Here is a 22,174-nt window from a genome sequence, read left to right on the forward strand (position 1 = left end):
AATTATTACAATCAGGGATGGAATCCTAGCAGGAGTTCCTTTGCCTATTAGGCCACACAACCCTGATGTAGTCAGTCCTCCAAGAGCTTACAAAAAAAGAGCCTTGTAAGCTCTTGGAGGATTGGCTACATCAGGGGTGTGTGGGCTAATATCAAAGGAGCTCCTGCTAGAATTCCACCCGTGTGTACAATGATATCTCTTCATTCCATGAAGTACATAATAATAAAAAGGCACAATCCAACCAGAATCATGGACTCCTGAGTGGAGTCATGGCTGAGCGGTAGAGCATCTGATTGGCATGCAGAAAGTTCCAGGTCCAATCCCCAGTATCTCCAGTTAAAATGACCAGGTGGTAGGTGATGTGAAGCAGTGGCATCCAACCTTTTTGGCACTAGGGGCCGGTTTTGTGGAAGACTATTTTTCCACGGACCAATGTGTGTGTGGGTGCTGGGGTTTTTGCTGCCCCTGGCTGCCCCCCATGCCCCTCGGGGTCTTTAAATGAGGTGTAGGTAAAGGTTGCTGCTGCGCTGCCCCTTCCGCCTGCCCGGTACCCAGGTGGATGAAAGAGGTAGTGCTTTGGAGTGAGACCACGCTGCCTCTTTTGTCCCCTGGGTCCCAGGTGGGTGGAAAGGGCGGTGGGGCTGCTCTGCCAGGGAGCGAGGCCGCACTGCCTCTTTCATCCACAAGGGTCCCAGGTGGGCAAAAGGGGTGGTGCAGTGCCTTTGTCCGGTTGCTAACAGGCCATGGACCAGGACTGGTCCACAGCCTGGGGGCTGGGGATCCCTGATGTGAAGGAACACTGCTTGAAATCTGGTGAGCTATGGCCAGCTAGAAGACACAATACTGACCTTGATGGACTGATGCTCTGATTCCGTATAAGACAACCTCATGTACTGATTTCAGTGGGAGAATAAAGCACATAAATGACTCCCATTGAAATTAAAAGGACTGCAAACTGTTTAATTTTGGCTGTATTGTACAATTAATACTATTTTGTAGGCCTCATTTTGGGCACAGGAGTGGAGCTTTGGAACCTCTAAATGTTATTGTGCTCTTTCTCCCCCACCCCCCCAATACTGGCTTCTGGGCTCCATTGTTCAAATCTGTCCATTGTCCATTTTGAGAATTTTGCTGAACTATAGGATTCGACAAACTTTCTAATATTTTCCCCCATTAAAAAATGGGAAAATAACCAAAACATATCAAGCAGACAGATGGAAATCTTCATCATGCCACTGTGGCCCCACAGGAAAGACGAGAAAGTAATTTGAAAAGTATGATGGGAGTATATGAGCTTTTTTGCCATTAAATACTACCTGTCTATTTAAAGATATTAGGTTCTAACACAAATACAAAGTGAGATGGTTAAATAAGATGCTTCTTAATCCTGCTAAGGAAAGTAAACCCTTTCATAATCAAAGGTGATCCAATCATTGTATTTATAACTTTCTAAGTTATATCAAAGTTATAAATACGATTGGATCACCTTTCATTATAAAAAGGTTTACTTTTCTGTATTTCCCAGCTGTAATACTGCAGGACCTAAACATATGTTTGAGAAGCCAACAGATGCAAAGTCCTGCTGCCATGTTAAGCGCAGGTCAGTGAATGGAGAAGAAACAGACAGATAATCATTTCACCCAGAAAACTTGATCTGTCTGTTGTTTTTATACTTCTGCTGAAAACAGAAATCCTGCCTGTGGATATTTATTTATTATTATTTATTATGTTAGATTTATATCCCGCCTGTTCTACAAAGACTCAAGGCGGCTAAACAAGGATATACAAGGGTGAGAACGTCACTGAGGATTCTAGGCTTGGCCCTTTAGCTAGTCAAAACCAAAACCTGACAAATAAAAGAAACGGAAAAATAAAATCAGTAGACTGCAACTCCTGGGGGGCTTGAGGGTCTGCTGCAAAATTTCTGCACTGAAGAATATCATCAAGAGTAACTGTGGCTCACAATGAGGGCTGGTTTTGTTAGCTGCTTGCTGAATCCCATTCCTTAGCTGGCAGCCCATGGAAAGCAGCCAGAACCCCTTCATCCTACTGCTGCTCTTTACCATTGCTACATTCTCCAGACTATGGTAGGGGCAGATCCCAGAGGGAGAAGGGGAGTGGGTTGTAGTGAGGGTGGTGAAGAGAAGGTGGGCTCAATGAAAGAGGAAGGTCCCCATACAAAATCTGGACTTAGCACTGCCTATACACCGCTTCCAATAATGTCCTTGGAAGCTTCTTGAATCTCTGGACACTTATAAGTAGGGATGGGCACGAACCTCGTAATGAACCTAAATTCATCATGAAAACCGCCAAGTTTGTGAGCCAAGGGTCATGTGATTGCACCTGCAGTGAACTTCCCATGAATCTCCATGGTTTTTAAGGTTTGTGCATCAGACATGCTGATACTGGTCAATTCATCATCAAAGCAATGGGGGGGGGGGTTGGACTCCTGCAGCCCAGGAAACACCAACAGTGGTTATCCAAAACACTAAACAAAAGTGGTCTTTGTGGGACCCAGGGTGCCAGGCAGGGCAGGGATCTCCCACTTTGGGGGGCTTCTGCCAACCAAAACCCCATTCCCAAATAGCGACAGCACCATGCAATGATGCCAACACAATGACATCACATGGAAGTGATGTCATCACACTGGGGAGTCACATGGCAATACTCTGGTTTCAGGGCTATTTTATCAGAGTTTTGCCCGCAAACCAGAACACTGCCACATGACACTCATAGTGTCACTTTGTTGGCGATGTGTTTGAGGGGTGAAGCCCCACCCCACTCTCAAAAGGCTTCCTCCCACCCCATGCTGGTGTGTGGTAAGTGCCTGGCAACCCTACATGTGGGTGAGATTTAAGTTCACATCCTGGAAACACCTCTACTTAAAAGGATATACAGTCTTCTTATTTCCATACTCCCACTAACAGCCCTCTTCTCAAGCCTAAAGACAGATTCCGCAGAATTTCCCACTTGATGAGTGTGTGAACAATTCTGAAGGGATTCTTTATAGTGCAGAGCTACTTGGCTCTGTCACACTTCAGTGCCTATTGCAGACTTCAGAAAATTTATAGAAGTGTACGGACCTACCACACTGGGGATACCTTAAGTTGCATGAGGGGTTTTCAGCAGGAATCTGGATTTCTGCTTTTCCAGAAGCAACTGCACCATGCATTCTCATCTCTGCATTAATGATTGCACTGTATGCTCCATGAATACGTTAGAGAAAGGACAGAAAGGAGAAATTAATACGTGGCAAATACTACTGCATTCCATAAAGTTCTTAGGAAGGATGGACAATGGTCAATGACAATTATTTCCAGCGGACCAAAAAATAGTGAAAACCTGCCTGAACTGTGTCATCACACCACGGAGACACCAGCAGTATCTTAAACCATTCTATATGGGCTAGTACTACTATCATAGGCACTTCATCTCTAATTGGTCTTGCAAAGTCCGGTTCAGGGCTTTTTAATAGCAAGAACTTCTTTGCAACTTAAGCCACACACTCCTGATGTAGCCAGTCCTCCAAAAGCTTACACGGCTCTTAGTACAGGGCCTACTGAAAACTCCAGGAGGATGGGCTACATAAGATGTGTGTGGCCTAATATGCAAAGGAGTTCCTGCTACAAAAAAGCCCTGGTCAGAATAGTAGCTGAACCAACATTTGTATGACCATCCCAAGGATGTACTGGTACACCCAAAGTACTTAGCAGGGTTTTCTGACAGTGGGTCCAATTATGAAGAAGAAGTGATTAGATTTATATCCCGTCCTATACACTGAATCTCAGAGCGGTCACAATCTCCTTTACCTTCCTCCTTCACAACAGACACTCTGTAAGGTGGGTGGGGCTGGGAGAGCTCTCACAGCAGTTGACCTTTCAAGGACAACTCCTGTGAGAGCTATGGCTGACCCAAGGCCATTCCAACAACAGCAACTGGAGGAGTGGGGAATCAAACCCGGTTCTCCCAGATAAGAGTCTGCACACTTAATACACCAAACTTGCTATCAACACATCCATACTAACTTATATGCTACCAATTTCTTGAAGTACCTAACTAGGTCTTAATTAGCAGAGTCAATACCTCTTCTTTAATCTTGGAGTGATCTACCAGTCTATTTTCCCACATAAGATATTCTGCATAAAGTTCTAGCTTCATCTGTGTTTGAAAGAAAAATGTCTTTAATCTCTCAACCCTGTATTCCTCCTGGCCATTCCTTCTGCATTCAATTCATTCAATTGTGTCAAACTGAAGTCTCTGTGGTTTTCAGCTGATCTGCTGTACTGCTAGCTATAACACCACTTGGACAACCCATTAGTACGATCTCACATTCTGCACTTGGGACTTCCAAAGGAGAGTGTTGCTAAGGTGATATAGTGAATGGATAAATAAGGGTACCTACTTCCACCTGCCTGGAACAGAATCACATAATGACAACATCAGGGTCCAACTTGAGGATATTGCAGATACTGAAGAATGTTTAACAAGCAATGCAAGTAATGACTTGAGGGCTGAAAGGACAATGCCTTCCTTACAAACAGTAACAGGACTTATGGATCCCAAAGAGAACTGAAATCACTAGTATTTTTTTCATACTTATACCCCAACTGCTGTTCCATCATAGTACCCAAGTTGACCAATGTTCCCATCATAGTACCCAAGTTGACCAATGTTCCCTCCAAGCTGCAGAGTCTTGTGAGCAAAAATTCTACTTTGTGAGTTACTGGCATTAAAGCTGTCAGCTACTCCATAAATTATTGTGCTCTGGATCATCCTTCCTGAGTTAAATGTGTGAGCTGGAGGCTAAAATTTGTGAGCTAGTTCATGCTAACTCAGCTTAGAGGGAACACTGACGGTGACATATGTAGATTCTGAGGAGCCTCCCATCCAGGCTATACTTGCTCAGTCTCTGCAGAAAGGAGCTGTAGCTCAATGGTAGATTGTGTTCTTTGTAGAAGCAAGGCTCCAAGTTCAATCCTAGGCATCTCCAGTTGAAAGAATTAGAGAGCAGATGCTAGAAAAACCTCAACTGGAGAGCCATTGAAGTCTCTGTAGACCATAATGACCTTGATTGACCAATGGTTTGATTCAGTGTAAGGCAGTCTCATCAGTATTCAATATGTCCTTTCCCCATTTCTTTCTATTTTCATTTATTGCCATTGTAATCTTTCCACATTACCCATTACTTGCTGCTGGCACTCCTGATTCATTTCTTTTATGCAATTTTAAAACCACTTCAATGGTGATTTCCCCACCACCACCATTTCGTGCCATCTCTATGCTGTTTATGTGGAACTGCCCCCAAATGATGTTAAAATTGTGTTAATTCGACAGAAAATTTTGGCATGCGAAAATAACAGGGGATGAAAATAAAGATTAAAGTTTGATTCATACAAGGGGAAGCAAAAATGAAACAGGTGTTTTTGAATGGAAACAGTGTGGTTGAGAGTTTCAGCAGCATCCCTTGGTGATCAATGCTCTTCCAGTCTCAACCTGAATCTCAGTACCTCCTAAACCAAAATATTTTAGAGAATAAATGCTATCAAACTTCTTCTGAAGTCAGTTGTCAAAGCCTATTCTCTACCTTATTCTGAGCACTGTTTTATTCATTTAATGTGTCCTATTTGGTGCTTAGGGAATGAGTGAGTGTTCTCTCTATTACAGCTTTCTGTATTTGCTTGTATTTTCATTTACGGTTTCCAGTTCTGCTTTTCACTGTTGGTTTTGTAGATTTGCTTGGTTGGGTACCCATGTTGTATACGTGTAATGTAATTCATACATTCAAAAGTATGTTATTTATACATACGATAGATCTGTGACGATTTAGCCCTGCACAAGACACACTGAAAAATGCATGTATTTTATGAGGAAGATTCGGTTTGAGGAAACAAATTAGCACTGAAATAAAGAATCACAGGTCCAGTTCGCACAAGTTGCATCAAAATAGGGATGTTCAAGTCAAAACAGAAGGAATAAGAAATCTGAAATAACTCCTATTGTAGATAATCTCCATAGGAATCCAGCCTGAGTTAAGCATACTTATATCCTATTGATTTTAATGGGAAAAAAGGTTTAAGCGTTTCCTTCACCCTCTCACTGGGATCGATGGATAAGAGTGCTTAATTTTGTCTGGATTGTGTTGGAAAAACTGAAGCATGGTGTAAGTGGTTTCTCCCCACACTCCTGCAGTTATGAGTCAGGCAGTCAGTGAAATCAGTAGGGCTTACTTTTATGTAAATTTGCTATCAGAATACAGGTACATGAGGCTTTATCTACATAGGATTAAGAGTTCAGCTAACATTATTTCATGTTGTAGATTCAGGATTAATTAAGTCTAGTGTCTTCCAGAATCCTAATTAACTTCCAAATGGCAGATAAAAAGAATTTCACAGCTACAATGTGTTCTTTTGGGACCTTGCTGATCCTTTTGTTTTTTTTTGGGGGGGGGGGCTTTTGTTATTAAAACATTACATTTTAACAACCACATGCAGCTAACTAACAAGGTCTTAATTAATGACAAACAGAATATATATTCAAGAAAAACTTCTTGCACACGGAATGGGAATCTTCTATTGCAAGACTAGACAGAAACGACTACACCTTTCAAGCATTCACACCATAATTAAAACATTTGCTCTTCAAACAACAGTTCCTATTTTTAAAGTCTGCCGCTTACGGAAACCATCGTTCACAGTAAACTGCCTAAAGCACTTTCCTAAATCTGCACATGCAAAAAAGTCTGAGATCTTTCAAATATCAAATTCTAACTCAAATGCATAGTGTGGTAAATTACATCCAGCGTTTGCTATTGCCTGTTGTTAGCAGGCAATGTAGCATACAGGTGATACACACATACCCGACTGCACTTATGCAGCAAATTCTGTTTTTAGTAGGCAGCTTTATAAATAACACCGTGCTTTTGAAAGCTCGTTTCCACACACCCCTCCCAATTAAACTGCTAATTACTAGACCCCACTAATAGCAAGCAGCGATGAAAAGTACCTGAACCATCTGAAGTGGCTGGCACCGGTAGAGAGAAGGAGCAGGAAAAAAGGAAGACGGCTGTCTGTAGAACTGTTTGAAGACCCAGCCGCGATCCTCCTGAGATTTCTTGGATAATAATCCACAGCGTTAACGCGAGGCAGTTGGTGGTTCAAATTAAAAAGGCAGCGCCACAATGCAACGCAGGTGGTGGGGGAAAGCCTCCCGTTCCCCCCAACTAGAAGCAGTGCCGGGAGAAACTCTCAGACAAACAATACAGCTGACAGAGTCTCCGGAGGGTTGAGCTGAAGGCTCCTGCAGGAGCTGCTGAGCTCCCTTCCAAAGCGAGCACAGTCGGCTCTCGCAAGTCATGGCTAGAATTCAAGAAAGTGCAGCATTAACAATTAATACCCTTTAAATATGTCGCAACGCTGGGTAGATTACACCATGTTTGAATAGTAAAACAGGACCAGTCTGCCAGAAGGTGAGTGCAGCGCTGTAAACTGATCTGGGCTCACTAAATAAAATTAAAACATGCACGATGAATAATTGGGGTAATTTGTTGATCGGCTGCTGCTAGTTTGCTGCTCAGAGGAGTTCTAGTAAGTGTGTGTCGGGTAGTAAGAACCAGGGACTGTTTAGCCGAAAATAAATTGCAACCATCCAGCCTAGCATCTAGTTCTGTTTTGGCTTTTTTTTTTTTGCTACAGGCAAAATATACAATTTGACACACTTCCTAGCAGAGGCGAGTTCCAGCAGCACAGTGAGATTAAAACCTAATCTCAATGTAATCTGTTCTATACACACATATATGAAACAGAGGGATGGAAAAAAACCTGTTGAATGGATCAATGTCTATAGTCTGTGACAACCTGTTCCCTCTTCTGACTCAGACCCATATGAAATAGTCTTGCTCACGTGGTAGCACAATTCTATGCATATTTATTTCAGAAGCAAATCCTGTCAAACAAACTCCCAAGTAAATATGCAGAAGACTGCAGTCTGAGTCACTCCCCTTCGACTTGAATTCCTAATTCCCAATAGCGCAGGGCCCCAGTTCAGACTGGAAAGGCAGAGCAAAGGGCTAAGAGGCTTCACCATTTTCCCAACCAAAATGGACCCACAGGGTAATTTTCCTGACTGAAATTTGCCCTGTAGGGGGGCTGCACAGGTACTGATGGGCTACATGGGCAGCCCCCCAATGGGGCAAATCTTGTCCCCTTGGGCCATTTGGGATCAAGAAGAAGAAGACTGAAGATTTATACCCTGCCCTTCTCTCTGAATCAGAGACTCAGAGCGGCTTACAATCTCCTATATCTTCTCCCCTCACAACAGACACCCTGTGAGGTGGGTGGGGCTGAGAGGACTCTCACACCAGCTACCCTTTCAAGGACAACTCCTACGAGAGCTACGGCTGACCCAAGGCCATTCCAGCAGCTGCAAGTGGAGGAAAGGGGAATCAAACCCAGTTCTCCCCAGATAAGAGTCTGCCCACTTAACCACTACACCAAACTGGCTCTCTGAATAGGGGTAACCCTCTTTTCCTCCCATACTGTGGTCCTTCTCCAAGTTGGGGCCCGACATGCTTGGGAAACAAGTTCACTCACACCCGGGGCCAGTCCTGCCACCATGCAAACTAGGCAATTGCCTAGGGTGCTGGCTTTCTGAGGGCACCAAACGGGGTACCCCCCCCATGTGACTCAGTGATATTATTGGTGTGTGGGGGGGGGGAACGCCAGAAGTTAGCCTGGCCTAGGGTGCCAGACAGTCTAGGGCCAGCCCTGCTCACACCTCATGTCTGGTGGCCTCCGTCAAAGTCAGGCTGGCAGAACCCAAATACACATTACAGATTGTACCATATTGTCTGATCCCCTGAAGGGTAGGGGAAAGTGATCGTTTCTAAAAACGTAGAAAGAATAAAATTAAATGGATTAATAAAAATGTTGATTATAGTAGCTTCTCATGGAACAGAACTTATCTCTCCCCCCCCCCCCAATTTCCCTCTCTCACTGAAGTCCACTAAGCCGCAACAAAATTTTGTTCCTGGGGGTCAGTGGACCCGGAGAAACAACAATGGACTGACGGGATTGAAGAACTGGCAGAAATCACTGCCTTCTCCTCTGAAGACTTAAGCAGCATTAAGTCTGGAGAACTAATTAATTTGTTGACTGTTTATTAATATGTGCTTGATCCTGAGGGTTCTCTGGAATTACTAAGGCTTTTTTTTTTCTTTCCCTAGCTGAGAGGATCTAGTTCTTGACTTTCAAAAATTCCACCCTGGACTTCCCTCGGGAACTTTTACAAGGTCTACTTGGAGATCTCATTCATATTGTGTTTGTTCTAAGTGTCAGGATTTGTTCAGTTCTCAAAATATGAACTATTAAAAATAATCTAGGAACCAAAATATATATGGACAGTGGTTCTTACGTCTCAGGAAAACACTACTCTGTTCAATTATTACCATCCCTTGCAACTCCCACCTAGATTTTGGGCACAGCTTTCAAATAAATGAAGAAGACTGCAGATTTATACCCCAACCTTCTCTCTGAATCAGAGACTCAGAGCAGCTTACAATCTCCTGTATTTTCTCCCCCCACAACAGACACCCTGTGACGTGGGTGGGGCTGAGAGGGCTCTCCCAGCAGCTGCCCTTTCAAGGAGAACTCCTGCGAGAGCTATGGCTTACCCAAGACCATTCCAGCAGGTGCAAATGGAGGAGTGGGGAATCAAACCCGGTTCTCCCAGATAAGAGTCCACACACTTAACCACTACACCAAAACAAGAGTTAAGTGTCCTTGTATGTACACACATAAAGAAGAATGGTCATTTGTTTGTTTATATGCATATGCACAAATCTAGTTAAAGCCGGACATCGTAGTGATAGCATTAATTCACAGTGTGTAAGTTTTAGTGAGAAAGGCAGGCTATAAATAACATAAACAAAAATAAAATAAATTTCAATAAATGGGGTTAAGGTAATCATTACTAACCTGCTTGGCTGATTTGCAAAGTAGTTAAACTAGACTAATTTTAGCTGGATACTGCAGTGCACAGGGAAAAAAGTGGGTTGCTTCATCATTTGATTATATTTCTATTGATTATAAATGCTCTATTTATAACACTTACTACCAACTCAGCATAGCTTGTAAAATGGCCACCTGGATCTATGCCACAGTAACATCAAGACTAGACTACGATGATGCTCTGTACATTGGTCTCTTCTGAAAGTAAATTCCAAAATGCCAACTGGCATGGCTCAACTGTTATCAGAAGCTTGAACATGCATAAAACCAGGAGTGTGACTCGGGGGCCACATGTGGCTCTTTCACATATATTGTGTGGCTCTCAAAGCCCCCACTGCTCTACTGACCAGCTTGGAGAAAGCATTTGTCTCTTTAAATCATTTCTCCAAGCCAAACCAGTTGGTGGCTTGGAGAACGCATTTAAAGTTGCTTTCTTTCCCTCTCCCCCATCTATTTGCTTTCCTTCTTAAGCATGTGATGTGAGTTTGGCCACCCCTGCGTAACACTATCTGTTGACACTCCACTGGTTCCCCATTTGTCACTGGGCTCAATTTAAGGTATTTGGTATCACATACAAAGCCCTTCTAGGGTCACCAACCTCCAGGCGGTGTCTGGAGATTTTCAAGGATTATAATTGATCTCTAGCTGTCAGATATCAGTTTCCCTGGAGAAAATGGCTTCTTTGCAATGTGGATAGTATGGCGTTATATCATCCCCAAATCCTGCCCTCTTCAGACTCCACGCCCCAAACATCCAAGAATTCCGTAACCCAGAGCTGGCAACCTTAGTTCATGGCCTTGGTCCCTCCTACCCCCCCCCCCCCCCCCACTTTGCTCTGCCACATCAGCTTTGTGCATGTCAGCACTGGGCCTTCTGTGGGTACCAACCTGCAAATGGACAAAATCAACAACTGCCCGTACACGTGCCTTCTCTGTTGTGGCCCCCACGTTATGGAATGGCCAGCTCAAAGAGGTCAGGAAGGCCCCCACTCTCCCAGTTTTCCACAAACTATACAAATCTGAATTAGTCAAGAGGGCTTTTCTGTGCAGATAACAGGGTTGCACAGTACAAAATATTTCACAAATTTAACTTGGATAAATAATCAGGGACTCTGGTCTATACTGCTGTGTACAGTTTACAGTAACTCAGATCCTATTATGTAATTTTTGCACTGCTTAATGTGTTTATTAATAATTATGCTATGCTTGAGTTCTTTCTGACTGGTCTCACACTTCTGCGATCCTAATGCATCATTTATTAAAGGCCCAATTTTGTTGACTGTATTGAAGAAGAAGACTGCAGATTTATACCCCGCCCTTCTTTCTGAATTAGAGTCTCAAAGCGGCTTATGATCTCCTTGATCTTCTTCCCCCACAACAGACACCCTGTGAGGTAGGTGGGGCTGAGAGAGCTCTCACAGAAGCTGACCTTTCAAGGACAACTCTTGCAAGAGCTATGGCTGACCCAAGGCCATTCCAGCAGCTACAAGTGGAGGAGTGGGGAATCAATCCCAGTTCTCCCAGATAACAGCCCACACACTTAACCACAACACCAAACTGGCTCTCTATGATTCACTATGTGTGGTCTACCTTGAGACCATGAGTAACGTAAATAAGTAAAAATAAATATTTAATCTAGTACATTTACCAACCAATCCCTCCCTTTGATTAGGAAATATTTGGAACACTAATTGGAAACCAAATTTAAATCAGTTATATATTATTTTGTTTTAATGGTTTAAATCAATCCATTTTGACATATCCAATAAATCCCTCCTCCTTTTATAAACTCTATAACTCTAGTCTAGAGAAATTCACTTCTAAGAAGCTTACAGGTATCCATTTATCCTATACGAGTGGCATCATTAATTCTGAATCCATGAACAAACAGGATATATGATTCCTATTTTTAAATATCTATCTTAAGTAAAATGCCTGAGGATCAACTTCTGAATTCTTCACACAATGCAGTTTATGAATTCTGTTGTATCTATTTTCAAGATGACATACACCCACAGTTCCAGAAATTTAGAAGTTCTAATTTGTAGCAGAGCATCTAAATTTAAAATTTTGGATACTTGCCCAGGTCTAATGAAAATGTCTTTATTCATCTGATGTAAATTTTGCTCTTCACTTTCATGTTACAGGTTCATAAAGAAACTCACATTCATAAAACAAAAATAAATAGAATAAAAAGACTAAGTAGTAAGCATTCATTAATAGCCCAAACAACAATAAACCAGATTTATCAGCGTCCAGGATACAATGTAAGCTATACATACAAGCCAATTTGCTTGCTTCTAGAGATTTAACAATGAAGATTATCTTGTCATGAATATACTTTTCCCTGTGTCAGTTCTGGCACTTAGGGCAGTTCAGCCCAGCAAATATCACTGACATTTCTCGCTAAACCTTTGTTCAGAACTGCAACCGTTCTGAAAAATCAGAATAGATGTTTTTACCATTTTCCTACAAACACATTTAGATTCCTCGCAGAATTCTAGCCTTCTGTCATTCTGATCCTCAGCCACTGAAAGGCAGACCAAATAAGGTGCTCTTTTGTCGTTGTTGCTGTCAAGTCACAGCCGATTTAAGGTGACCCATTAGGGCAGCGTTGTCAAACATAACGGTCTAGGGGCTGGAACCAGCCCATCCACATCTGTGTTCAGGTCCTATGAGCAAGGAAGAAGAGGGTTGCAGCAAAAAGATGTGAGTCAGGTTAGCTGGCTGGAGGGTCCATTCTCCCTTCCTCTGTTGGGCTATACTGCACACATGCAGCTGCTGCCCCCTCTCCTCCTGTCATGGGTGTGGGGAGGTCACCACTTCCCTGTTAGTGCATACTGGACCTCCCCCTTTGTGTCAGCGGCAGATTCCACTCCCTTTGCCACTACCAGCTTCTTCTCCTCTGCCTCCTTTGCCACTACCACCTTCTTCTCCTCTGCCACTACCACCTTCTGCTCCTCTGCCTGTCTCTCTTCATTTTTTCTCTGCTGTGATGCCAGAGAAGCAGCACTTTGGGAGCAATGAAGGAAGGAGGAGGGAGAAAAAAGTGGTGGGGGAGCTGTTGATGGAAGTGGGTGTTAGAGTAGTGTATGAACTGGAATGCCAGAGTGAATCTTTGGGGAGAGTATACAGGATTGGATGGAGGGATATGGAAGGGAAAGCATGGAATGGGTGCAGTGGGATGTGTGGTGGGAACTGAGGTTGGAAAGCCATGAGAGAGGAGGAGAAATATAGGGGTGTATGTGTGTCTTTACAGAAGGTCAGGTGTCTAAGTGGGACTGAAGTGCAAGGGACTGAAGTGCAAGTGGTCATGGGAGCAGACTTGAAATTTGGAAGTGGGTGGATTGGTGTGAATGAATCACAGAGGTGGTGGGAGAAAAGGGCTGATTTAGGAGTTCTGGTCAGACAGATGGATGGTGAATCTGTGGAGGTTCATGGTTTTTGTGGTGGACTGAGCATGTGTTGAGGGCAGTGTCTCCAGTTCCTTGGAAAGTTTATATTATATGTATATATTTTGGGGTGGACCCTCTCTTAAGAGGGGAAGCAACCCTGCTTCACAAAAAAAAATGTGCAGAATTGCAGAGAAAAAAATTGCTTATCTAGTTTAGTAGGGAAACATATTTTCAGAGAGGGAAGAGGACCCCTGGGATTACTTGTGCTGGGAAGGGGGGGAAGATGAACCAGGAAAAATTTCTCTAAGGTGGGAGGTGTACGCAAGGCAGATTAGACATAGTGGGTCAGTAGAGTTGACAAAATGGGACATTCACACTGTTAATGTTTTAAGGGTGTTTGTATTTCGAGTTAAAAATAATATAGTTAATTGGGTTTGTGTATGAGAGCCAGTTTGGTGTAGTGGTTTAAGTGTGTAGACTCTTATCTGGGAGAGCCGGGTTTGATTCCCCACTCCTCCACTTGCGCCTGCTGGAATGGCCTTAGGTCAGCCATAGCTTTTGTAGGAGTTGTCCTTGAAAGGGCAACTGCTGTAAGAGCTCTCTCAGCCCCACCTACCTCATAGGGTGTCTGTTGGGGGGAGGGAAGGTAAAGGAGACTGTGACCGCTCTGAGACTCTGAGTATAGGGCAGGATATAAATCCAATATCATCTTATTCTTCATAAAGTTTCTATGGCATACATAGCCTGACCTGACAAAGTGACATCTATGTCAGATCCAGCCCTTGTAAAAAACGAGTTGGATACGGTTTTCAAGACAAGAGATGTTCAGAGGTGGTTTGCCGCTGCCTGTCTCCGCATCATGATCCTGGTATTCCTTGCTGGTCTTCTGTCCAAATAATAGCCCGGGCTGATCCTGCTAAGTCTCCAAGATCTGATGAGACTGGGCTAGCCTGGGCCAAGGTGGTTTTACAGGGTATTAAAAAGAAGTCTGAGCTAAAACAAAGCAAAACAAGAAATCTGCTTGTCTTGAGGTCTGAATCATAAATTTCATCTCAGCCTTGAAGTCTGAAACAGCTTAATCAAAACCTTTCTATTACCTAAAAGGACAAATGGTAGCAAACCACAATACACTCCCCAAATAGATAAATCTGCAGTTCATTTCTTCCCAATACCAAAAAGGGTCTAAATCTTGTTGTGTGAAAGTCCTTCCAATTCACTGACAGGGGAAGGGCAAAGTTTTCTTCTGGTGACAACATCTACCTTACATGGCCAGTTTAGTGTAGTGGTTAAGTGTGCGGACTCTTATCTGGGAGAACCAGGTTTGATTCCCCACTTGCAGCTGCTGGAATGGCCTTGGGCTAGCCACAGCTATTGCAGGAGTTGTCCTTGAAATGGCAACTTCTGGGAGAGTTCTCTCAGCGCCACCTACCTCACAGGGTGTCTGTTGTGGGGGGAGAAGATATAGGAGGTTGTGAGCCGCTCTCGGATTCAGAGAGAAGGGCAGGGTATAAAACTGTAATCTTCTTCTTCTTCATGAACTTGGAGGAGGTGTGAAAGGGTACAAGTGGGAAATACTCTGCAAGGGAAAAGTTCATCAGTGTGAATCTGCCTCTCTGAACTTCAGATTTCCTCCCTTAGCGATTATGCAACTGAATGCAGCTAAATGTTGGATGTGGTGAAATGGATGGTGGCCAAGTTCAAGCAAGAACGGGATTAAGACACGGCAGTTCTAATTCATCACCGTATACTCCCGACTGTACCTCCTGCATACCAAGTCAGAACATGGCTATATAACAGAAGATATTTTCAAATTAGGTAAGAATGAGGCAGTCAGGGATTTTGTATAGGTTGTTCCTGTCATGAATTACATTCCTGCATGTCCTGGGGACTGGGCAGGACATGAAGAGTTCATGTAGTCCAGTATCACACCAAGTATCCCTAGATGCCCAGTTCCGCATTAAGAAGAAGAAGATGAAGAAGATATTGGATTTATATCCCGCCCTCCACTCCGAAGAGTCTCAGAGCGGCTCACAATCTCCTTTACCTTCCTCCCCCACAACAAACACCCTGTGAGGTGGGTGGGGCTGGAGAGGGCTCTCACAGCAGCTGCCCTTTCAAGGACAACTTCTGCCAGAGCTATGGCTGACCCAAGGCCATTCCAGCAGGTGCAAGTGGAGGAGTGGGGAATCAAACCCGGTTCTCCCAGATAAGAGTCCGCACACTTAACCACTACACCAAACTTTGTCCCAGTCTCATTCTCAGCTCTCGAGTTTGCGCAGGGCAGGGAACAAGCAGGAAACACGCAGCCCTGCTCAGAGATGCCAATGCAGAATCCGGGAAAGACAGCTGCCATGAAGAGCCCACACAGAAGGGAGGCAAGTGCTAAATGCGGAATCATGATGTATTGCTTACGTGAAGAAATCTACTCAGCAAAAAGAAGCTATGCAGGTGATAAAATGTTGCACCTGTAGAGAGATGATGTACAGGTTAAGTACCCTTTCAACACAATGCCAGGCCAAGCACAAGCGCTTTTTGCATGCGCCGCATCTCAGGCAAATAGGTACATAGAAAAGCGGCACCTGATTTGTTACTTATGTCTACTATGATGATATGTCATAGAATGTGAGATCACTGAAACTTTCTAATGCAAATGCCAGAACATAGTTAAGGCAGAAATTTGACATAGGGATTAATTCTCTGCTCCTCAAAGGTAGAGCAACTCATGAGTATCACACAGGTCTTCTTCTGGAACTGTTTACAGAAAATTGAGCAAACTACATACATAACTGCCATTATTTTCTGCTCCAAATGCAAACTGCATTTTCATGGACTAACATAAAACAGCATTCACATGAAATGTATGAGAAACAGAAATTTGGGATTAAGACACATGTTTTTTGGCACCTTCAAGACTAATGAATTTATTGTGCCATAATCTTTCCTAAATTAGGGTCCACTTTGTTAGATGTACCAAGGAACAAATCTGCTGGATCAGACCAGTAGTCCATCTAGTCCAGCGCAGAGTCTAAGGCCTTCCCCAGATGTTGCCTCCTGGCACTGCAATTCAGAGAGTTTTTACCCCTAAATATGAAGGTTCCCATCAGTCACTATGGCTAGCAGACACTGATAGACTTATATGCATGATCTGATAAAGTGGGCTGCCAGTTCATGAAAGTTTATGCTATGATAAAATTGTTAGTTGTTGTTTTGGTTTCAATAGACTTAATATGGCTAGAATTACAACAAATGACTAAGCATTAAGTCACAGACCACCACCACACGTCAGATGTTAGAATTTCTGGAGGTCCTTACTACACTAAAAGGTAAAAGTAGTCCCCTTTGCAGGCACTAAGTCATTATTGGGGTGATGTCAAATCACAATGTTTTCTTGTTATGCGGTGAACATAAGAGAAGCCATGTTGGATCAGGCCAATGGCCCATCCAGTCCAACACTCTGTGTCACACAGTGGTCAAAAAATTATATATATATATATACATACACACACACACACACATATATATATACACACTGTGGCTAATAGCCACTGACGGACCTCTGCTCCATATTTTTATCTAACCCCCTCTTGAAGCTGTCTATGCTTGTGGTTTGCCATTGCCTTCCCCAGTCATCTCACTTTACCCACAGCAAGATGGGTACTCATTTTATCAGCCTTGGAAGGATGGAAGGCTGAGTCAACCTTGAGCCGACTACCTGAACCCAACTTCCACCAGGATCAAACTCAGGTTGTGAGCAGAGCTTCTCCTTACTACAGTAGCACACTTCTTTAGGGGACTTAGAAGACAGTAACTTTGCTTAGGATGGCACTCACGTATAACTAAAGCAGATATTTATAGGAGATCTAGTGTTAAAAGCACTCCCGGAGAGTTTGGCAATGAAAAGAAACTTTGACAGTACTCACTGCTGAAGTACTTTAAAGACAGGAACTGCAGTAGTTAAACTCTCCAGACGTCAGGTTCCCACTGAAGCAATACAGGACTCATGGAAATGAAATCTATTTGGAGAGTTTTTCACTAACTATAAAGGCTATACTACATTCTCTCTGTGAAATCTGGGAACAACAACACAGCTGCAATTCATCTTTCTAAATTTAACAGCATATAATGTTGCTGTACTATTTGCTGATTAATGTAAATTCACAATAGAAAAATTAAGCTTTATCCTAACTGTTTCTGTTGGCTATTCTGGACCTTGTTAATCATGTATACTCTTGCCTGGACTTGCATAGAATACAGATCAGCAATTTCAGATCTTTATTTTTTTAAGAGAACATGGAAAATACCATTGCTTACCTATTTTCTAAACAAATCCGGCAGATTTGAGCATTGATTTTCTGGGATAAATGACAGGAATCTCACTTCCCCCTTCATTAATGCAGCTCTGCTTAGATTTCTGCAAGTTCAAAGGCTGCAAAGCAGAGGAAGAGGTTCTAATCCATTGGGATCTTCCCACTACTACTACTACTACAGTAAAGTGGTGAAGTTTAATAATACAATCTCTGATTTTAAAGCCCAAAGGAACTTCTATGAGCATAAACAATTTCCTGCAAACATTAGCCACAGAGACTGCTTTTAACGGAATGCAAGGATTTGGGGGTACAACGAAAGCCTACGTGCGGATATTTGATGCCATGCATCACTGTGGCTTGGATTATCTCCCACAAGGCATCTGACAAGGGCTATCTATCATTATAATAAATACATTTTCCTATATACTGTGCTGGCACCCAGAATTTATCCCTTCATAAAACAGTACTGGAAGACGGTCTCAGCAAACAAAAAAGAGGCAGAAATGGTCCATGGATCAAGAAGCAGAAATGTCCTAGGGTTGCCAACCTCCAGGTGGTGCCTGCAGATCTCCCAGCGTTACACCTGATTTCTTTGACGAAGGGACCCGTTGACTCTCAAAAACGTATATGCTAAAAAATCTTGTTGGTCTCTATGGCACTACTGGACTCAAATCTAACTGTTCAACTGATCTCCAGATTACAGAGCCCAATTTCCCTGAAGGAAATGGAAGCGTCAGTGGGCGGATTTATTGCATTACATCTCAGTTGAGCTCCCTCCCTTTTCAAAACTCCACTTTCCCCAGGCTCTGTCCCCAAATCTCCAGGAATCTCCTTGACTGCACTTTGCAACACTACACATATAGGTGGATTCTAGTATTTTTATTGTTTTGTCAGAGCTTTAGTCTGCTTTAGCAGGGCTTTTTTTTAAATCCCCTTTTTTTTAAAACCCCTGATGTAGCCAATCCTCCAAAAGCTCACAAAGAAGAGCCTTGTAAGCTCTTGGAGGATTGGCTACATCAGGGGTGTGTGGCCTAATATGCAAAGGAGTTCCTGCTACAAAAAAAGAAGCCTTCGTCCTTTCTTACACATGGATATAACCCATTTTACAGGGGAAAGACAAGATCTCAACCACTCTCTTCTACATGATAGGACTGCAGGCCCCAACTATGACTGGAAGCCTCCTGCTGATTGTTGATGCTTCCCACCACCATTTTGAGTGGTGAATGGAAGGAAAAACAACAACCGCCGCCACCTCTGCGCTGGTATGTCATTTCTGGATATGACCCAGAAATGATGAAATGGCTTTAGTAATGTGACCTACATTGCACGCCTTCCCATGTTCCCTCCCCCAGCCCTTCCACTGGGTTTCCTCCAACCTCCCATATAAACAAACCAGGCCAAGAGGTCATGTCTTAGCACCTCTTCCTTTGAAGTCAACAACTGAACACTGCCCAATATTCTCCAAACTGTAATCTTTTAAAAAATTAAGCTAGGATAAGACAGAAAATGTGTATCGCCCTCAAATTGTCTTCCTTTTCCTATCGTGTGTGATGCTTAGCCTGCTTTGTTTGAGAGCAGCAACCAGTTCAGGCAATAACAAAAGAACTTAAATGGTAAGGGACCAGGTAAACGTATCACTCATTCTCCTACAGTTCTGAGATAATAGAGTCCACAGGTTTTCCCTATTTCTAAGCTAATACAATTCAGAGGGTGATATCTCCACGCTGATACTCAAAGTCAGAAGCACGCATCCTGAATCCTTAATGTTGGAAGAGATATTGTAACATATGGTTTCTTCTGTACCGGAGTTGTGAATATTCCCAGTGGTGGGCAGAATAGAATCTGGCTTTTGGAAAATCCCTCTTTCCTTTTATTTTCCTTAAAAAAATGCTTAAAGGTCAGAAATTGTGCAGGCAAGCATGACTCAGAAATCAGAAAGGCAAGTCATATCTCAGAACGAGGAAGTCTCTCTCCCGAACAGGAGGGCTGCCATGAGGCAGTCTGGGTGTCGGTCAAACAACAGCTCCTGATAGTATATTAAATTAAATAATTAACAATTTGCTGACTCTTAAGGGCTGCTTTAGGCAGCAGCTTCAGTCTAAGATGAAAAGCTGGCTCTGTTCTAAGCTATTTCTCCGTTACCCCTTTCTCTCCGTTATCCTTTTTTGGCTTCTATTGCTCCGCCAGAATCATGCCTCTTCCACTTGACTTATCAATGTGACATAGAATATGGTAGAGGGCCATACTCCAGACATACATTATAATGAGTAACATGATTTCCAGGGTATAAGCTTTCATAAGTTAAATTTCCCTTTGTCAGATACAAGACTGCTGTATCTGACAAAGGAAGCTTTGACTCTCAAAAACAGGGGCTACTGGTGTTACTGGTGTTTTTACTGGACTTTTAAAAGGTGCTACTAAAGCCAGTTTGGTGTAGTGGTTAGGAGTGCGGACTTTAATCTGGGAGAGCCAGGTTTGATTCCCCAATCCTCCACATGCACCTGCCGAGTGAACTTGGGTCAGTCACAGTTCTCAAACAGCTGTTCTTTCAAGAGTAGTTTTTGAAGTGTGTCTGTTGTGGGGAGAGGAAGGTAAGCTGCTCTGAGACTCCGAGTGAAAGGCAACACAACCTCCTGTTCTTCCTTCTATCTTGCTCTTTCTACTGCAAACCAGCATGGCTACCCACCTGAAACTATTTTACTGTAAACAGAGGTGGAAAATGCACACGCCAGCTTGTGAAAATAGCCTGAACTTCTGCTCTCCACATTTCTAAGAGTTGGTTAACTATCTCTAGTTGAAGGCACAGAAGGGCTGCTCCTTCTGTGGATCAAGAACTAAGCTCTGTCCCTCACTTTCCCTGCACTGATTTGCTATGATTCAACCCAGTTATTTTTTCTTAGGCCCAAACTGAGGTTGCATTCAGATGTCACCTGTAACCATGGTTAACTATGTGAATGAAACAAGCTCAGCACTGGACTCATTCATGCACCTCACTCCTCTTCCATCTCAACTTGTGCTGAGAATCATGACTGAGCATTAACTCTGGCAGGGTTGGCATCAACATACTCTAGGGTTGCCACATCCCCTTGTCACATCAGCAGGGGGGATTTGGTGAGCATTCCAGGATGTCCCCAATGCAATGACATCACCCGGAAGTGATGTCATCACGTTGGGGGACACCACACAGCGATGCTCTAGTTTTTTCGGGTGAAACTCTATGGTGAAGCCAGCTTCAAACTATGAAGTTTTGCCCTCAAACCACAACATCACCACGCGGCGTTCCCGACATCATGATGTCGCTTCCGGGGGATGCCATTGTTTCAGGGATGTTGTGCATGGCATTGTGTTTGGGCATGAGGTTTCCCCCACCAGCCAGTTGACCACCGGGGGGGCAGAAGCCCTGAAAACCAGGGCAACCCCCGCCGGGACCTGAAGACTGGCAACCCTAGCATTCCCTGAGGTGGACCAGCTGCCAGGGTTTAGAAGTTCTGGTGAACTCCCTTGATGTATGAATACAGGTTGAAGAGTTAACCAGAGTTATTCTCATCCCATCTACCATTATTGTAAATTTAAACCGTTTTCGCACACAGCTTACCTCGCAGTCTCAATCCTGTTCCCTCTGCAGCATCTGTCTGATTTCCCACCATCTGCGCAGGAGTTACAGGAAGTGCTGCGGCTTTTGCGCAGCAAATGTAAACTGGGTTTTAGCGGTTTACATTTGCTGCACAGATGGTGGGAAATCCGACCAGACGCTGCGGAGGGAACAGGATTGTGACTGCGAGGTAAGTTGTGTGCGAAAACAGTCTTAGACTAAACCCTGGCTTAGGATCCTGCTTTGTGGGAGAACTATTGCTGATTAGCCCACACACTTGCACATATATGTCACAGGTTAACTGGATTTAGTATTAAGCTGCATGAGAACGGAGAGGCAAAGAACCTGAAAGTGAAGCATGAATGTAAATCCAACAACAAGCTAAATTCATGCACATTCTGCTTTAATAGAGGGTACAGGTTGATGTCTGAACCCAGACAGCCATTCATTGCTAAATTTCCTGCAACTGCAAAACAAAACAGCAAAATAGAAAAAAAAACCCACTAAAATTATAAAATAACAAAATGCCAAGGATAAAGATGTCAAGACTACAAAGCATGACTCTGGGAGACAATGCAATTTTTATAACATATTGTAGGAATTAGTAATTTCTTCTAAAATCTCCCCCACCCCAACCTGCAACTTTCATCAGCAAAACCCAATAACTAACATGTGTGAAAAATGCACGTTAAAAGTTAATTCTGGAGAAGGATCAATGAGAGATACCTTCCTTGGAACTTAGACAAAGAAGACAGATGTAGATCATAAAGGAAGGAGATTAAAGACAAAGGTCCTTCAGTCAATAGCACTATAAATAAATTCTCTGGATCAAAGGAAAGTGGAGAATGGTTGATTTTTTTGCAGTCTGTAAGCTGGA

The 22,174-nt window shown here is 43.3% G+C and overlaps 1 protein-coding gene across 8 annotated transcripts in view; it reads right to left on the bottom strand.

Annotated features, from left to right (window-relative positions):
- Positions 1-22,174, bottom strand: part of ZNF385B (zinc finger protein 385B) — a 267,958-nt gene that overhangs the window by 78,569 nt on the left and 167,215 nt on the right. Inside the window, exon 1 of one of the 8 annotated variants that reach the window (XM_060257198.1) lies at positions 7,003-7,224. The exons of 6 other annotated variants lie outside the window; for them this stretch is intronic. In XM_060257198.1, the coding sequence (XP_060113181.1) occupies positions 7,003-7,011 (9 nt within the window). In that variant the 5' untranslated portion in view covers positions 7,012-7,224. Of the gene's footprint in view, positions 1-7,002; positions 7,225-22,174 lie in introns of those variants that run through there. One more of the 8 variants, XM_060257199.1, reaches the window with a different exon arrangement.

The sequence above is a fragment of the Heteronotia binoei genome, chromosome 16 (genome assembly GCF_032191835.1).
Source record: "Heteronotia binoei isolate CCM8104 ecotype False Entrance Well chromosome 16, APGP_CSIRO_Hbin_v1, whole genome shotgun sequence".
Taxonomy (NCBI): domain Eukaryota; kingdom Metazoa; phylum Chordata; class Lepidosauria; order Squamata; family Gekkonidae; genus Heteronotia; species Heteronotia binoei.